The 16,496-nt window shown below is 56.9% G+C and overlaps 1 protein-coding gene across 4 annotated transcripts in view; it reads left to right on the forward strand.

Moving 5' to 3' along the window:
- Positions 1–16,496, forward strand: part of CNTFR (ciliary neurotrophic factor receptor) — a gene marked incomplete at its 3' end in the record, with an annotated part of 459,556 nt that overhangs the window by 288,191 nt on the left and 154,869 nt on the right. For all 4 annotated transcript variants that reach the window (XM_084629637.1, XM_084629638.1, XM_084629636.1 and 1 more), the window contains exon 4: positions 15,764–15,994. In XM_084629637.1, the coding sequence (XP_084485763.1) occupies positions 15,764–15,994 (231 nt within the window). The remainder of the gene's footprint in view (positions 1–15,763; positions 15,995–16,496) is intronic.

Below are 16,496 nucleotides of genomic sequence, written 5' to 3' on the forward strand. Positions count from 1 at the left end.
TGTACAGTGTGTAAAACTAAACTGGAGAAATAGCAAAGATACTGTAGGGAACAATAGTGTCTTGGCAGCAGGAGGGTAAACTGAAGTGGACCCAACAGGTCTTTTACGCCTCTGACTTCTCTAATTCTGAGAGTTTATTTTAACATGCTTATATTGCATGGTCCCTGGTGGTAATCTACAGACTTCAATGGGAGGAATTTGGATCCTGATCCTTGTTGTTACATCAATATGAGCGTCCCAGAGGCAAATAACCATCCACTCAAGTGTATTTGTTTGAGGGCATGGTCATTATTTCAGTGTGTGAATGTAGATGGGATCACTGATGGAGAAATTCACGCCCCAGGCACATGGCTTACGTGGTGATAAAGGGCCTTTAACCTAGTGTGCACCTAAAGCTCCATCTTGCAGGGTTCAGAGCCCTCTGTCCCCCTCCAACATCAGCTTAAATGCATGCTTAACAGTTAAGCCTATGGGTTTGTTCCATTGCTGAACAGGGATGGGATTGCTCGTGTGTTTGTGACTGTGATTTGCAAACTCCTATGGGACTTAGGTGCCAAATCCCTTTGATTCCTTGAGGCTGCTTTCGTGACCTAAATCCTTTGTCTAAGGATACTTCTGGCTTGTTTTCATCGCCAAGTTAACTCGAGTCCCATCCACACGCACACACACTTAACTCAAGCGCAGTGGTACTTTTAACTTGAGTTCCCTGGCCCAAGGGCGGTACGGGCCTAAGCTGGAGTTAGCGCGGCTCGTGAGCTGCTAACATGACTGCTCTGGAGGGTGGATGCAGGCTAGCTCCACTTGAGAGCCTCTAGTCTTCCAGGGCCTTCCCACAATTCCCCCCTCCCCAGCTCCACCCAGAAGGGACAGACAAGTTCCCCCCCACCCCAGTACACTGGGGAAGAATTCATAGGGCATCTCAGCTCCTGGCAGTGCTAAGAACCATGGGAGCTGCCCCCAGAAGTCTTTGTGCCATGCACGAGTGAGCACAGCACCAGCGTGGACGCAGTGATATCTCGCCGTGTGGCTGCTCTCGCTCGCGCTAGGCCGGCTCAAGAGAGATGTCACCGTGACGTGCGGCCAGTGGCAGAGCTGGGGGCTTGATCCGAGGTCTCTCAAGTGCTAGCCCCGCGATGGTGCCCAGGCCCAGGCTGTAATGGCAGCAGTGGGGTAGACTAGCCCTCCTTGGCAGGCCTTTGGCAAGCCGGGAAGACAGGTCTCTGCAGTACTCGTGTCGTCTGTGGAAGCTCTAGCGGACGTTCCTTTGCAAAAATGTACGAAGTAGGTAAGCCAGGGGAAGGCTTTCCCAAGACTTCCTACTGGAAACTTGATCTCTTAAAGCATCAGTCTTCACTCACAGCTGAGGAATAATTGGACACCCGGGTCCTATCAACGCATCAGAAATCACCGCCATCCAGGGACGGCATCTGGGGGAATGGGGAGGTGTTGCTGAAGAAAGGAAAGGGGGGAAGGGCCGGCTTGTGTCCAGGGTTTACGGCTCTTCTAGCCGGAGTAAAAGAGTCTCAGCCTTTCAGAAATGGGTCTGTGGGAGGCATCAGACATCGACCCCGCTGGGTTGGCAGCGGTTTCAAAGAAGGCCTCTGCAGGTGTGACAAGAGTGCCACGACAGCATGCCACGCGACGGGGGCACGGGAAGGCAGGATCCTGGATTGCTCTAGAACTGGTTCACAGGCAAACAGAACTGAGGGGAAGGCAGGGGAGTGCAAAGGGGGGGTTCAGCATTGCCAAGCCAAGGGCTAAAAAATCACCAGTTGCACTTAAAAATCCCGAGATTAAAAGCAACGTGTCAACTGCCACCAGCCTTACACATTATCTGTAAAAAGCGCAGCTCCTGGAACAGGCTTCTGACCCAGTGCAGCCCAGCCCAGTCTACTCTTTGACCCTTAAAGACGGGGGAACAGATCTGGGGGGTCGATATGGCAGGTGAATTTTGTGCTAGGTGCAGAGTGACAGACACACATGCACGCAGGCCGACAGTGGGCAGGTTTAACTCCTTATTATGGGCTGATCAAGAGAGGCTTTATTACTGCCCTGTCACTAGAGCTTTCCCCGCTCAACTGCCTGCTAACTCACTGCGATGCCGCCTACCTACGGAGCCCCAAACAGGTGGCAGCCTGTGTTTTTAGAAGGGCTGCATTAGACACAACACCCCGCTCCTGACCTGCCATTCCTGTCCCGACCCGGCTCTGCCAATGCCCCTCCGTCCTGCCCTGGGCTCCCCGCTCAGCTCTGCGGTCGGACTTCCCGCCGAGCAGGACAGAATGCAGCCACTGCGTGCACGCACTTCGGGGAGGGATGGCGCTGCCTTTGATGTTTGGAGGGCGCTCGCGATGGCTGTTCCTGGAGGGACCAGAGACCGCCAATGGGCTGCAGGAGGATGATTTTGTAGTTAATGAGCTAGGATGGGACTTGAGAGAACTGGGTCTGAGCTTGACCTCAGACAAGGGGTTGATTTTTGGAAGCTCCCATTGGTTTCAGCTGAAGTGGACCTCTGATCTCCTGCCCTGTGCCCTGTGCCTCAGCTGAGGGGGCGGCTTCCTCGTAGGGTGACCAGACAGCAAGTGTGAAAAATCAGGATGGGCTGGGGGGTAATAGGCGCCTGTATCAGACAAAGCCACGAATATCGGGACTGTCCCTGTAAAATCGGGACCTCTGCTCCCCCTACTTCCTGGCCTCAACGGCGTGCAGCAAGGATGAGCTCCGATGTTGGCAACTGGCTCAGATGCTATGAAGTATGTCAGCAGAGCTTCCAGATGGGCTCCATTGTGGATCGGGAATTGGGCAGGACGTACAAAGGCCACTGTGGGTCCTGTGCCAAGCTGTAACTCTCCTGTTCCATAAGAGAGCTGTGCGCCGTTCCCCACTGGGCACTGGTCCCTCCACCACCCAGTTTGGATGCTGCTTAGTGACCATTTGATTGATTCATAGAGTTTAAGACCAGAAGGAACCATGAGGTCGCCTAGCTCCTGTACAGTACAGGCCATTAAACTTCTCCTCGTCACCCCTGTACTGAGCCCAGTAACTTGTGTTTGGCTAAAGCATCTTCCAGATAAACCACCAGGCTGGATCTGGAGACATCAAGAGATGGAGATGGAGAAGCTTCATAGCTGAGAGCGAGCGGAGTGAGGCCAGCTAGACACAGGTGCTCATCAGCTGTTCCCTTGGTAGAGCAAAATTGCTGCCTGAACACACCAGGGTTGCTTTTCTGAATGCTTGCGAGGAGCTTCTACGCATTGCAAGTCCCTCGGCCGTGGCTCCCCTTCTCCGTTCCCTCGGTCGGACTCTGTGGCTGAGGATTCGTTAGCTGCCGCGCAAAACTATTATATAACAGTCGTGGAGAGCGCAAGGGGAGCCGCGGACGGGCTTATCTCTTGTGACAACGGCATATTTGACTGATTTCAGAAGTGTCCCTTCCTATAAAGAAAATTCCCATAACTGTAGCATTAGCGTTGATGGAACATGCCTGTGTATCTTCCAGATGAACGGCTAGAGGGGACAAGGAGACGCCTCCCACCCCTGCGTCTCTCGGGCGGCTTCGCTACCTCCACTGCAAAGAGCAACATGGCACAGACACACGTGGAGACTAAATCCGACCAGGGACGGAAAGGGCTTCACCCGGTGCGAGAGTCACACCTCTGAGCCAAGAGACTGTGCTTGGCGGAGAGCAGGCTGAAAAGCGGCTTCCACGCACACCCCTACCTACCGTACACCCCGATGCCCAACCCTCCCTATCTACCTACCATGCACCCCCCGCGCACCCCTATCTACCGTACACCCTGATGCCCAACCCTCCCTATCTACCTACCGTGTACCCCCCCGCGCACCCCTACCTACCGTACACCCCGATGCCCAACCCTCCCTATCTACCTACCGTGTACCCCCCCACGCACCCCTACCTACCATACACCCCGATGCCCAACCCTCCCTACCTACCTGCCCCCCACATGACATTTAGTCCAGAAACAAGAACACCCCAAGTTACAACAGTATGGACTTTATAAAACCAGGGGTTTGGAAGGGCTCTTTCTTCAGAGTATAAGCCAACTTCTTGGGGTCAGGAGAAACCTTCTCTGGGCAGGTTGCCCCATAAGCACCTACTAGGAGGTTTCTGGCACCTTTCCCTGAAGCAACTGGAACTGGCCACTGTTGGATATCGATTCCTGGGTTAGCTGGAACCATGGTCTGAGCCCGCTGTGACTGGTTGAGTGGGGAAGGTCTGCTACTCATATGGATTCCCCAGTGATGGAGGGAGACTGCCAGCACGTACATTTCCACATAATGCAGCTCTCCAGGCTTCTCTTGAGTCCAGACAAGTCCCTCTACAGCTGCCGTTGTCCTCCCTGGATCTCAGTCGCTTGGTGATGAGCAACAGGATCAGCCCCTTCTCTGCCATGCCAGTCTCTAGCTCGGTGTCCCACCAGCAGCAGAGAGGGGAGAAGTATGGGGATATACAGTCTCCTTCCTAGTAGACAGCTTGGAGCATCCAACATTTGTCCCAGGCTGACTCTCCAGCCATCCCACCAGGGCCAGTCTCCAGTCTCTGTCCCTGACGCTGGTTCCAGTCTGAGGGTTTCCTTTCTTTTTGCTCATTGTGTCACTAAAGCACCAGGATGGATTCTTTGAAACCGAGTAGCCGCAGAGTCCCCGAAGGCAGCTCCTGCCTCTCGTGACCTGGTCTTGGTCTGCAGGAGAGCGAGGGAAGGAATTGTGGCAAGTTATTGATTGCTGTGCTTGGAAACGAGCAGAGGACCCATCTGGGGTCAACCTGGGGAGAAAGGACCCTGAGCTGCATTTCTGATCCCTCTTGAGACGAGCCCTCGGAGTCCCACCAGGCCCCGGATTCACAGACTTGCACGCCTAGTGCTCGTCATGTTCACCAGCCGTGATTAGTGCAGTGAATCTCTGTAAGATTCTGTAGGAGGGGGGATGCATCATTTACGACTCCCCTGAAGTAAACCAAGTTCAGGCTCCAGGCTATCTGGGAGTGATTAAGTGGAAGTCCTTTAGCACCCATCTGTTATCTCTTAATTAAAGTTTCTCGCTAATTATTTTTCCTTGTCAGGAGAGCCAAGATGCTGACTCCGGGGATTTACCAAAGTGCTGCAAAGGAAACAAGGCTTCACTTACTGCAGTTCTTCATTAATGAACAAATTAAACCTGGAACGGTCCATATCTTTGGCTCCACCTACAACACTTAATTACGTCTGTTTCCTTACAAAGATAGATTTGGTTTGAACTCACTCCTGGAGGAACTGGCTTCCTTTGCATGACATTCCTCCTCCCGCAAGGGAAGGTTTCTGTTGGCCACCGAGGCCGGGTGGGAACAAAGTGCAGCAGAAGTGAGCAAAGGGATTGATAGCAAGAATTAAACCCGCCGTTCCATTCCAGGCACAACTGAGAGGGGGCTGAGCAGCCCAGCCTGGGCCTTGTGCTTGTTTTGTCTGTACCGTAACATGCAACTTGGCAGGATTCCTGGTCTGGAGGAAAGCAGGGCTGGTGTAGATAGGGATCCTGGCCAGTCAGGGCTGTGGGGAGAGGGGGCCTAGGAGCGGAATCAGTAGGGGTGCTAGAGGACAGGGCTGGGTGCATCTGCAGAAGGGAGAGCTGCAAGCCAGTGTGGAAATGCAGTGGCCGAGCCATGAGGGGACCCAGGACTAGACGCACTGGCGATCTATAGAGTGGGCCCAGAATTCGATTAGCCGGGTGGGGCTGCAGGGCGGGATTGCAGAGCTCCGGCAGAGCTGAGTGAGCAGCCTGGGACTGGAGTTACAGTGGGGCTGCAAATCAGGAGAGCTGAGTAGGGAAGCCTGCAGAGTTTGCAACACTAATCAGCTCAGGTGGGAATAACCACCTTTCTCCCAGCAGCCATCGCCTCTTCCTGTTTACTAGAGTCTTTCCCCCCAGCTCGTCCCTGCCCTGCCCTTCTCTCCCTCCACCCCCCACCCCCCAGGCCTGTTGCTATTTTTGTGTTGTGTTGTTGATCTAGTTTAGCGTGAAAGTCACGGGGTTCTGAGCCCATCTGCTTTTCTCTGCCTGTGAAGCTCTCAGCACCCCCCTCCCCCGGCACGGTGCAGATAAGAAATTTATTCTATACGAATACACTCACAGGCGTCTAATTCGCCACCCAGAGTATTGCTTGTGGCTGGTCAGACCCAGCCAGGAGAGAGATGCACCTCCAGTGGCCGGGGGGAAGGCCTGTGAATCACGAGACTTGGATTCAATTCTCAGTCCTGTCATTGACCCCCTCTGCGCCCTCTGGGCAAACTCACTCGCCTGCTCTGTGCCTCGGTTTTCCCAGCTGTAAAATGAGGCCAATGACACTGCGCCGCCTCAAGCAAAAGGCTTTGAAACTTGCCAGTGAGGCTGATGCTATGAGCAATATTGAAGCACGGCTGCCTGGGGCTGGACCTGTCTGTGAACAGTGCCCCCTGCCCCCCTCGATTCCACAAGCAGCGAATCCACCTTGTGTGTGGGCAGAAGGGCGTGCCCACTGCGGCAAGAACAGTTGGGTCAAGTCTGTCTGTAAATTGCCATGGCAGCCAAACGGGGTGGGGCCCTCGGGAATGAATGCCGGTAATTTGCTCGCGAGGGAGCCTGGCACAATGAGCCCCATTCAACAGGCTGGAGCGGCCGCTTCCAGCAGGAATGTTAAAAATCTCCCCTTCTTTTCTGCTTTGTCTTTGGAGAACCCCTGGGACGAGTTGGGAGAGCCCCTGGGGCGGATTGGCAGCGGGCGTGTGTTGGCTGAGCTGCGGTCACATCGGTGGGGCTGAGCCCATCCGCACCGAGTCAGGAGCCGGCCCCTGGGGGTTTCCTTGAGCAGCCACAATACCCAGCCGAGCGTGCGGGGCGTGCTGGCTGGTGCGGGGAGCGTTTCGCACGGGACAGGCGGAGAACACGGGGAGCTGACTCTCCTGCGCTGCCAGGGCAGTGGAAAGCAGCGTAGCACGCAAGTGGAGGAAAGGGGGACGGGGGCTTGTAATACGGGCCCGTTTGGCCTCTTCAGGATTCAGCCTTGCTGGAGCCAGGCCTCCTGGCAGGTGCACACAGGCCGCCCGTGTGCCCTGCTCCTCCTGTGGGAGTGGCAGAAGGCCCTTGCTGCCTCGTGTGCTTGGTGCAGGGGTTGGGCGGGGTGCCTCTGTCCCTGTGGAGGTGCTGTGGGTTCCCAGACTGCCCCATTGGAGGGGGCCCACCCATCTCAGGAGATGGGGCTCAGGCCTGGAACGCACGACTTGGGACAGGGTTTCCAGAGCGGGGATCTTCTCGGAGGGCAGTGAGGAGGGCTCTTCCCTGCCTCCAGCCTGGTCGGGAGATGGCATGTGTGATAGAAGCACCGCCGGGCTCTTTGGCAGAGATCAGGGCAGTGCACTGTGATTGACATCCCGCGGCCCTCTCCGGCCCACCTGAAACCCACAGGGGGGTGGCTGAGGGCCGGTCAGTGGGCCTGCCACTTGCACTGCTACTGGGGGCTTCTCTGAACTGCATTCACCAGTATTTTCCCGTTGTTGAAGCTGGTTCCCTTCCTGTTCTTTTTATATCTGCCTGTTGCTTCTGCTCTGGGCAGCCTGGCTTGCTGCGTGCCCTAGATTTTGGGGTACAGACCAATATTCAGGGCTGAGCACCCCCACATGCGTCACACCTGGGAAGTGTGCAGGCCGGCTGGTTGCACGCGCTTACACAGAGCTTTTGCTTGGGTTTGCTTGCTTTAGCTGTCCTGCCTTTGCTGGCCTGGAAGCCGATCAAGAGTCTTTCAGAGGGAGAGTGGTAATTTCAGTGTAGGGGCCCCGGCTGAGCAGGAACGGGTAAAGTGCCCTCCCATAGGCCCCACCTCCCAAACCGCTTCATCTCGTCCCTTCGCTAGTGTCTGTCGCAGAAGAGCTGCTTTCAGCTGCTCCTTTACGTGCTCACAAAGCCATTTGGCCACAGGTGGCATCCCAGGTCTCCCTTTGCTTCCTGTGACTAATGCTCTACAGAATCGCCCACCTGGTCTCTTACCAAGTGGCTCTGCAGCCTGAAGTCTTGGTCCTCCCCTGCAGCGGGGCAGGGCAGCTTAACGCCTGCCTCCGATCAGTCGCTTGTTGCCCTGCCCTTCGCTGACCCTCGCTGCGGTGGCTCTGTGCATACCAGCATGTGGGGGGAGACGTTGGCTAGGGGTCCGTCCCTGCCTGCACATGTGCCCCCCCTTTGGCCAGGGTGGGGCCGTCACGCTAGCAGGGAGCAGTCCTGGATTGCAGGGGAATTCTGCACTCGTGCCTGGTCCCAGCTAGGCTCTCTTGCAGGGCCCACTCTGGCCCTTTGGCCAAGGTCACTAGGAGAGGTGATCTCAGTATTGGCAGTGCCCCCGGATGCTGCCCTGTACTCGCTCCAGGGAAAGCCCTGAATGCTGCATCAACTGCACTTGGCGACTCCCCCCCCAGGCCACCGCTCTGCATGCAACGAACATTGGTCTGGTTTTCCCCCCCTCCCCAGGACCGAAGACGGCCTCGTCCTGGTCTCTCTCCTGTCCCACATCCCCTGAGGCTCTGGGTTGGAAGGGGCTTCCCAGGCCTCCAGGCGAGTCAATGCAAAAAAAACCAAGGCTCAATGGCCTGACGTGCTGGGGCTCCAGAACTGCCCCAAACCCAGTGGAGACATTTTCCCCAATGCCGCGTCCTTCTGTTCATGCTGCCCCGGGGGCACGCCCGTGAAGGAGTGGCTGCAGCACCGGGGGGCGTCCCCCCGCTCATCGGGCTGGCGCGGCTAACGAGAGCAGATGTGGTGGCACTGGCCGCCCGCTCCGGTACAAACCTGCCGGGCACACTGGCTTTGTACCTGGCTCGCCATTGCTATTGCTGTCCGTGCCAGCTAGGCTGACACTAGCATGGTTGTGTCTGCCTGGTCTACAGTCACACCTTAATTTGGGCGGGAGATGGACCCCTAGTAACAAGAGGCAGCTGCTATCACCTGGTAGATGATCAGCAACTTCTCTCGCTGGGCACTAACGTGGCCCCTTCCCCACAGTAGCTGAGCACCTGACAGCTGCCAGTGGCTTTTACCCTCTCCTCACCGGCCTGTGGGTGAGTTTACCCCTGTAGTGTAGAGTGGGCAAGGCACGGGAGAGGCAGTCTCTCCCCCAGAGTCACACAAGGAATATAGGACAGAGTCAGGTCTCCAAGCTCCCTGTCCCTCCCACTGGTCCCAAAAAGGGATTCTGAAAGGAACTGGATCAGTCCCTGGAGGATAGGTCCATCAATGGCTATTAGCCAAGATGTTCAGGGGTGCAACCCCATGCTCTGGGTGTCCCTACGCCTCTGACTGCCAGAAGCCAGGAGTGGAAGACAGGGCAGATCACTCCATAACTCCCCCAAAGCTCTGGTATGGGTCACTGTCAGAGACAGGGTACTGGGCAGGATGGACCATTGGTCTGACCCCAGCGTAGCAGCTCTGATGCTCTGAAATGTGTTTGCTGACAATCTCAGAAGAATGAGCCAGGACTGGTGAACTCCAGAGCACGGATCCCCCCCGAGCAGGGCGAGGGCACCCCCGTGGGTGGCTGCGTGGGAGCTGTGTGCTGGCTTCTGTCCATGCTGTACCTGTTTTGCAGCTAAGCAGAGGCAGTCGGTCTCTGGGCTGCGTCAGTCTGGTGCTGTGTGAATGTAAACACGCTCCACGCACACCCCAGACTGCACCTGGCAGCCGAGGCATTGGCTTGGCATGCTGCTGGTTTGGGCCCCCTTCAAAGTGATCTGACGCAACGCTTGACATCCAGCGCTGCTCCGTGCAGTGAGCCCGGTCACGTTCAGAGAGGCTGGCTCTGGGTTTATCCCTCTGCCTCGTAAAAGCAGGTGAAAGCTGATCAAGCTCAGTCAAAGTCCCCTTTCCGGGCCAGCGGCTCCGCTCCCCGCCGATGAGTGTGGCAAGCGGCCCTGCTCCGTGCTGACTGCACTGTCAGCCCTCTGGCTCTGCTCCCACGGGCGCCTCTGGAACGCAGGCAGAGAGACGAGCATGTGGTTTGCTGGATTCTCCCTGGTCCGTAGGGCGTAATGGGCCTTCAATCATCGACTTGGCAAGAGAGCGCCACTTGCAGAGACAATGCGCCGCAGTGCTAGGAACAGCTCCCTAATCCCTCCCTACGGCCGGAGCATTGGCGGCTAGCAGCCAGCCTCGGAGGGCCGCTCATTTATGGGCCAATAGGAACGCAATTTAAGAGTCCTCCTCTCCCCGTCCCCCTCCAGCCACAGACACCCCCTCAGCCACTGTCTGGAGGGTGACAGAGAAGCACAGCATCCATCAGGGACCTGTGAGCCGCTCCGTCAGCACCCTCTGCTTCCTCCACCTCCCTCCCGGGACCAGCAGATGGGAAGCTTTCAAACTCAACGGGCCCAGCACCTTCCCCCTTGGGGACTCCTTCAGCCTTCTCACTGAAAGGATCCCTCCCCTGCCTCGGGCTGCAATAACGCTCGGTGTTCCTCCCAAAGGGTCCCCAGGCCTTGAACAGGGAGCACCTGCCCAGCTTCGGCTGCCTTGTGGGGGTCAAACCCAGCAGCCGCTGTATGGGCAATGCAACAGAAGAGGCTCGAGGGGAGCAAAGGATAACGGCTTTGTTCAACGCTACCAGGGGGATTTATGGGTGCAGGAGTCTGAGTAAGATGCTGGAGCTCACCTCCTGGATGGATCGATGGACCAGTCTCCAGTCAAAGGCCGTTTGGGAATCCGTTTTAGCTTGCCAGGCCAGCCACAGGAAAGCGCCCTGAGGCAGAGCACTAAGGTGGAAGCTGAAGGTGAAGGGGGTGTGGGATGAGTGTAAGGAGCCTAGGGAATTGCTCAGGGCAAAGAAACACAGACCAGGATGCCATGTGGTCCCTGTCTCTACCTTTCAGGATCAGGAGGAAGCCCCAGTGGGGCGATGGGAACCCCCAGGGTCCCAGCAGGGGGTGGTGTTGAGAACCACGGTGGTGGGAGCACCTAATGAAGCCACCAAGTTCTCCTCCGGACAAAAAAAAAAGCCACCAAGGGGCGGCAGCTACCTTGGCCCATCCAAAGTGTCCAGTCAGAGCAGTTTCCTGATGGTCCATGCATGGCCCCCCCTCTGCCCCTGCCCATGCATATGGCAATCCTTTCCCCTCCCCAGAAGCCGCATCAACAGTTATTTGAGCTCAAGCCAGTCCCGTTCATTCTCTGCTTTCTTCCAACACCAGCTGTGCCCGGCGTGTGCCAGTGGACGTGGCCTCCCTGAAATGACCTGCCACCCCCTTCCAGCCCTACGTAGCGGCACGCTGGGCAAGGAGCGGGTGGCTCGGCATGTCTGCACTCTCCCCACAGCGCGGCCTGGGACCTGGCTGCTGTCAGAGGCATTTCCAAGGGGATGTAGGTCAGGGAAGAGCCGTATTTAGTACCAGCCTCATGCTCTGGTCCCACTTGAGCGCTGAATCTCCCCTCACAAGATACCAGCCACGTGGGGGTTGCACCTACCATCCGGGGAGACACTCTGTCCCTGGGGTTTTACACAGAGCTCAGGTCAGCATCTTGCCTTGAAGGGAGGGACATAAATTAGCAGAGCCCCAGTGAAGAGAAACACGTGTGCCGTGGCTGCCAAAAATGGGTCCCGCACATTCTCTTTCCAAAGAGGCAAGCACCAGCGACTTCACAGCGGCATCTCCCAGCCTGACTGCACATGTGCCAAAACCTGCAGAGAGAGCTCAGATCCACCCCCTGCCTACCCACAGCTCGGCTGCGCACACACAGACCCCATGCGCACAGGCATACCCCGACGTACATGCACGTGCCATGAGTCTGCCGTGCACACTCATACTCTGCATCCACCGTTCTCCAATCTCTCTCACTCACCCACACACAGACACACACCGCGTTTGCATACCGTCCTCATATACACACGGACCCTCACATCCCATATACGCAAATATTCACAGCTGGCCACCCACCCATCCCCAGATTAACTCTCCCTCCACGCCGCAGGTGCTTGCTCTGCGTGCACCCACAGCCCTCCATCTGGAATCGCGTCCCAGATGCACGCTGCATCTCTCGCGGGCGAGCTTTGCCCAGAAGTGCAGTGATCCCTTGTGGCTTTGTCAGGAAGGTCAGGGCTGCTCTGCAGAGGGAAGTGCATGGCCAGAGGCCATTCTGCAGCTCTGTGTGCTGCCCAGCCTCCCTCCAGGACGCAGAGGGTACGAGCACGCTGCAAACACAGCCGTGAGGCTCAGAGACCGGGTCTACAGACCTGGGCTCGTGCTATGGCACTTAAAATAGTCAACGTTCCTGCTCGGGGGACCGGCGAGGGGGTGGGTCACAGAGCCTGAGCAGGAACGTCTGCGTGGCTAGTTTTCACGCCGTAGTACAAGCCCCAGGAGCCGGCGTCTATTGACCCGGCCTCTGAGACTCGCTGCTGTGGGGGTTTTGTTGCTGTGCCCACATACCCAGAGACCTGGGCAGCTTGGACAAGTGACTGCGCAGGAGGAGTCCCTGTGCTGGTACGGTCCTGATCCGTGATTAGGGCCCCTCGGCACTGCAGCTGTACAAATAACGAAGAAGAATGCTGCCCCGGTGGTTTGATTTCCCTGCTTGTCACGCTCCAGTGCGTTCTCCGCTCAGGCTCCCACCAGCGGCATCGGATGTGGTAGCTGTGCGCCGATCGGTCTCGATCCAAAAGCAGCATTAGAGGTGGAAGAGCGGGGAGCGAGGGGGGGGGGTGGGAGTTGGCCTCTCGCCTTTGCCAGTGTGGGTTTGAAGCCAAGCTCGGGCGGGCAATCCAGTGCCGATGGCAGTGCCTGCCCAAGAGGGGTGCACGCTCCAAGTAGAACCAAGCGAGGACTGAGGACGGCTGAGAAATGCTCCTGCGAAAGGGGTAGGAACACCATGGCGACGGGGGCTTCAGGTCAGGGTTGAGGGACAGCAACAGAGTTGAATATGGGGAGCCCCGGGCTGGAATAAGAGCCGTGCTGCAGATCAGGGTGGAGGGATGTTGGCAGAGCTGTGTGTAGGGTACCCAGAGCTGGGTTTAGTGTGTGTGGGGGGGAGGAGAGGTCTGGAAGATCTCTGTATGTGGGTATAAAATTTTCTCTTTAATGCCCCTTCAGCCATACCCCTACTTCCCATATTATGCTAATGGACCCTTTGCGTTTCTATGTGTAGCTGGATTTTGAGCTGTTTTGGAAGGTTCCCAGGAACAGGGAGACCTGCGTTCCTGAGCACCCAGATCTGAGTACGTCTCATGGCATTACAACTCCGGGCTTCCACCTAACTGAGCATGTTAGGATGTAGGAGACTGCCATTACCCCTTCCCCTCAGGGCTCCCCCTGGCCCCGGCCCGGCCCTGGGGGATTCCACTGCTCTCTCCACATGCATTCGCTCCAGCACTCCTGCTCAGCTTCTGGCGTCAGCCTGCCTTCTCTCGGACACGGGTGGGAGTGTGATGCCTGGCCCAGCTGGCTGAGGAGGGTCCCACGACAGACCATTGCTCCCATCAGCTGTCACACAGCAGGACGGTCCCACCCACTCAGTCTCTGAGTGTCTCCTGAGGAACTCTACTGCCCGGGTCTCTTGAGGTCCCTCGGGTAACTGTCAAACACAGAGGCACCCAGTGCACTTGTGTTGTCCATCTCTTTAGACCGTAAGATCCTCCAGGCAGCGTCCATGCCTTGCTTTATGTTCTGCACAGTCACAATCCTCACCCACACTCCCTGTGTCCAGGTCCTGGTTTTCAAAACAATGCAAAAACGTCCACACAGCCACGTCCCCAGCTTTGCACACACAGTTATTATGACTGTATGCGCAAATTGCCCACACGGCATAATCGGCCAGCTGTGGACCCTGGGCTCCCTGAGGTCCCTAATTCCATATGAGTCCACCTGGCAGGATGCCACAGGCCCTGGAAGCCTTGGGGTTCCCAGCTCTGAGTCAGACCACATGGGGAGACTGGAAGCCTAGTCTGTTGAGGAGCTGTGACCGTGGGAGCTGAGACTCCCAACTCCGTGTCAGCCCACCAGGCAGGGTGCCAAGGAGCCGGGCGGGTGAGCTGGCAGGAAACCAGGCAAGTTTCCAGTGGAAACCTTCCTGGCAGGCAGGATTCAAACGCTGCCTGGCTTCCATTGAACCTTTGCTGAAACTGAGCCGTATCCACGAAATGCTTGAATGTTGAACCAGCAAGCTCCACAGAAAGCATGTCCCATCCGAATTTTTCCAACCAGCTTTACCACACGGAAACTGACTGCCTGTGAGTCTGACTGCCTGTGAATGAATGTTCCTTGTGCGTAATCATCATCTTCCCTGTCCTAATGCCTGGGCTTTCTCCCTTGTTCATAACCACCCTGTACCACCAGCAACAATCACCCGTCCCCTCTCTTGCAGTGTTGCCTCGGCAGTATTTGTCCCACCCTGAAGCCTTGGGCGTTACATCTCCCTCCCTCTCAGACACAGGGACCAACGACAGAGAGACTAGAGATTTAGCCTCCCCAGCCCAGAGGACGAGCAGATGGGTACTGCGGAATAGGCCTCTCTAGGCAACTCCACTAAAATCATATAATTCGATGGCCTGACCCTGGACGCCGGTGTCAATGGATTCCCACTGCCCATCGTGAGGCCATTCTTGTCACTGTTGTCTGTGCCTGGTGAGAGACAAATGACCTGGTAGAAGCCTCTAACTCCCAATCCCCGTCACTCGGTCTGGCTGCCCGGTAGCACCCGTCCCCCAGCCGAGGAGTACCAGGCCGTAGAACGGGTTGGCGCCGTTGCTGGGGCACAGGCAGCTGCTCATAACAAGCTATCGCTTAGCTCGTAGTATCGGGGCGAGGGCACAGGCTGGATGGGGGTGTCAGGACATAGGGTGACCAGATGTCCCGATTTGATAGGGACAGTCCCGATTTGGGGGTCTTTTTCTTATATAAGCTCCTATTACCCCCCCACCCCCGTCCTGATTTTTCACACTTGCTGACTGATCACCCTATCAGGACACCTGGGGTCGTTTCTCAGCTCTGCCCCGGACTCCCTGTACAACAGTGGGCTTGTCCCTTCATCACTCTGCACCTCCTGCCTTGTGTAAAATGGGGACGATGGCTCTGCCCCCCCCCCCTTGGGAAGGTCACTGAGATCTGCAGAGGAAAAGCCCGAATGATTGTCATTGTTAAAGCAGGTTGCAAACAAAGGGAACTCCTTTACCTGCCTTGCCCAGCTCAGCGGTAGGGAGGGACCCTTGTCCTGCTGAAGCTACCAGCCCAAGGTCCCCCAGAAGGCTGATAGCACTGGAATGGACAGGGCTTGGATGCCAGGTCAGTGTCCAGCCCACTAAGCCGAGCCGCGCGAGCTCTCCGTGCCTTTGTAAGCTCTGCCATGGAAAGTGGGGCTAACGAGGATAGGGCTTTGCACTGAGCAGGGACTCCAAGCAGCTTACCGGGGTGAGCAGGCCCGTGTCAGTGTAGGTGAGGAAGGCCAGTGTGGTGTAGGTGAGGAAGCTGAGGCATCAAGAAGGATTTAAAGGATGTGCCCAGAGCTGTACAGTGAGTCAGTGTCAGAGCTGTGACTGGTGACTAGAACCCGCGCAGGCCTGGCTCCGGGGCTGTGCTCATGTCATGCTGCCTTTCCTGCCTCCTTCTGGGGGGTGATTTAATGCTCAGACTTTCTTCCAGGGTAGCTCCGGGGTCTCTCTCTCTCTCTCTCTCTCTCAGCTGCCCCACCGTTTCCACACCCCCCGAGTGTGGCTTGCTTAGACGTGCTTAGAGCTCACCTCGGGATTCTTCTTCTGTCTCCTCAGACATGCAGGTCCAGTACGAGCGGCTGGGCGCAGATGTGACCATGCAGTGCGGGGCGATGGACTGGGACGCGGCCGTGACCTGGTCGGCCAACGGCACAGACATGGATGAGTCCCACCTCAACGGGTCACGCCTGGTGCTGCGCAACGTTGACCTCACACGCACTGGCCAGTACGCCTGCTACGAAGGCTCCTCGTGGCACCTCAAATACCAGACCTACCTGAAAGTGGGAAGTGAGTACGCCTTAGCGCGAGGTCCGGACCCCTCCTTGGGGATAGACCGTGAGAGCTGCACCGTACCCCGATAACACAACCCAGCACTGGGCATCTCCTCCCCACGTCTGGCAGCAGCCTGGCCCCCCATCGTAGGTTAACTGCTGCTTGGCTCTCTAGGCGCAAGGGGATGCTCCCCCATCCACGCTCACGGGATGGTGCAGCCCAGAGGAATAAGGGACTCACGTCCGCTGTTGTGACTCGAGGGAAGGGAGAGATTCTCCCAGCAATCAGCAAAGCATGCTTAGCTCTAAGGGGCAATTCTGGCTGCGCCGCGGTGGGGCCGTCTCAGATGAGTGGCTGGAGCGAGGCATTAATGACTGTAGTTCCTGCATGGGAGACTATGGGCGTGTGTTTGGACACGACAGTCACTAGAATTCACAGGACTCGGCGCGTAGAGGTGATGGCAACTGTGTATTTCACAGGACGGGATGTGTGTGTAGGTGACAATATCGGCCAAGAT

Source organism: Lepidochelys olivacea (assembly GCF_965140295.1).
Source record: "Lepidochelys olivacea isolate rLepOli2 genome assembly, chromosome: 5".
Taxonomy (NCBI): domain Eukaryota; kingdom Metazoa; phylum Chordata; order Testudines; family Cheloniidae; genus Lepidochelys; species Lepidochelys olivacea.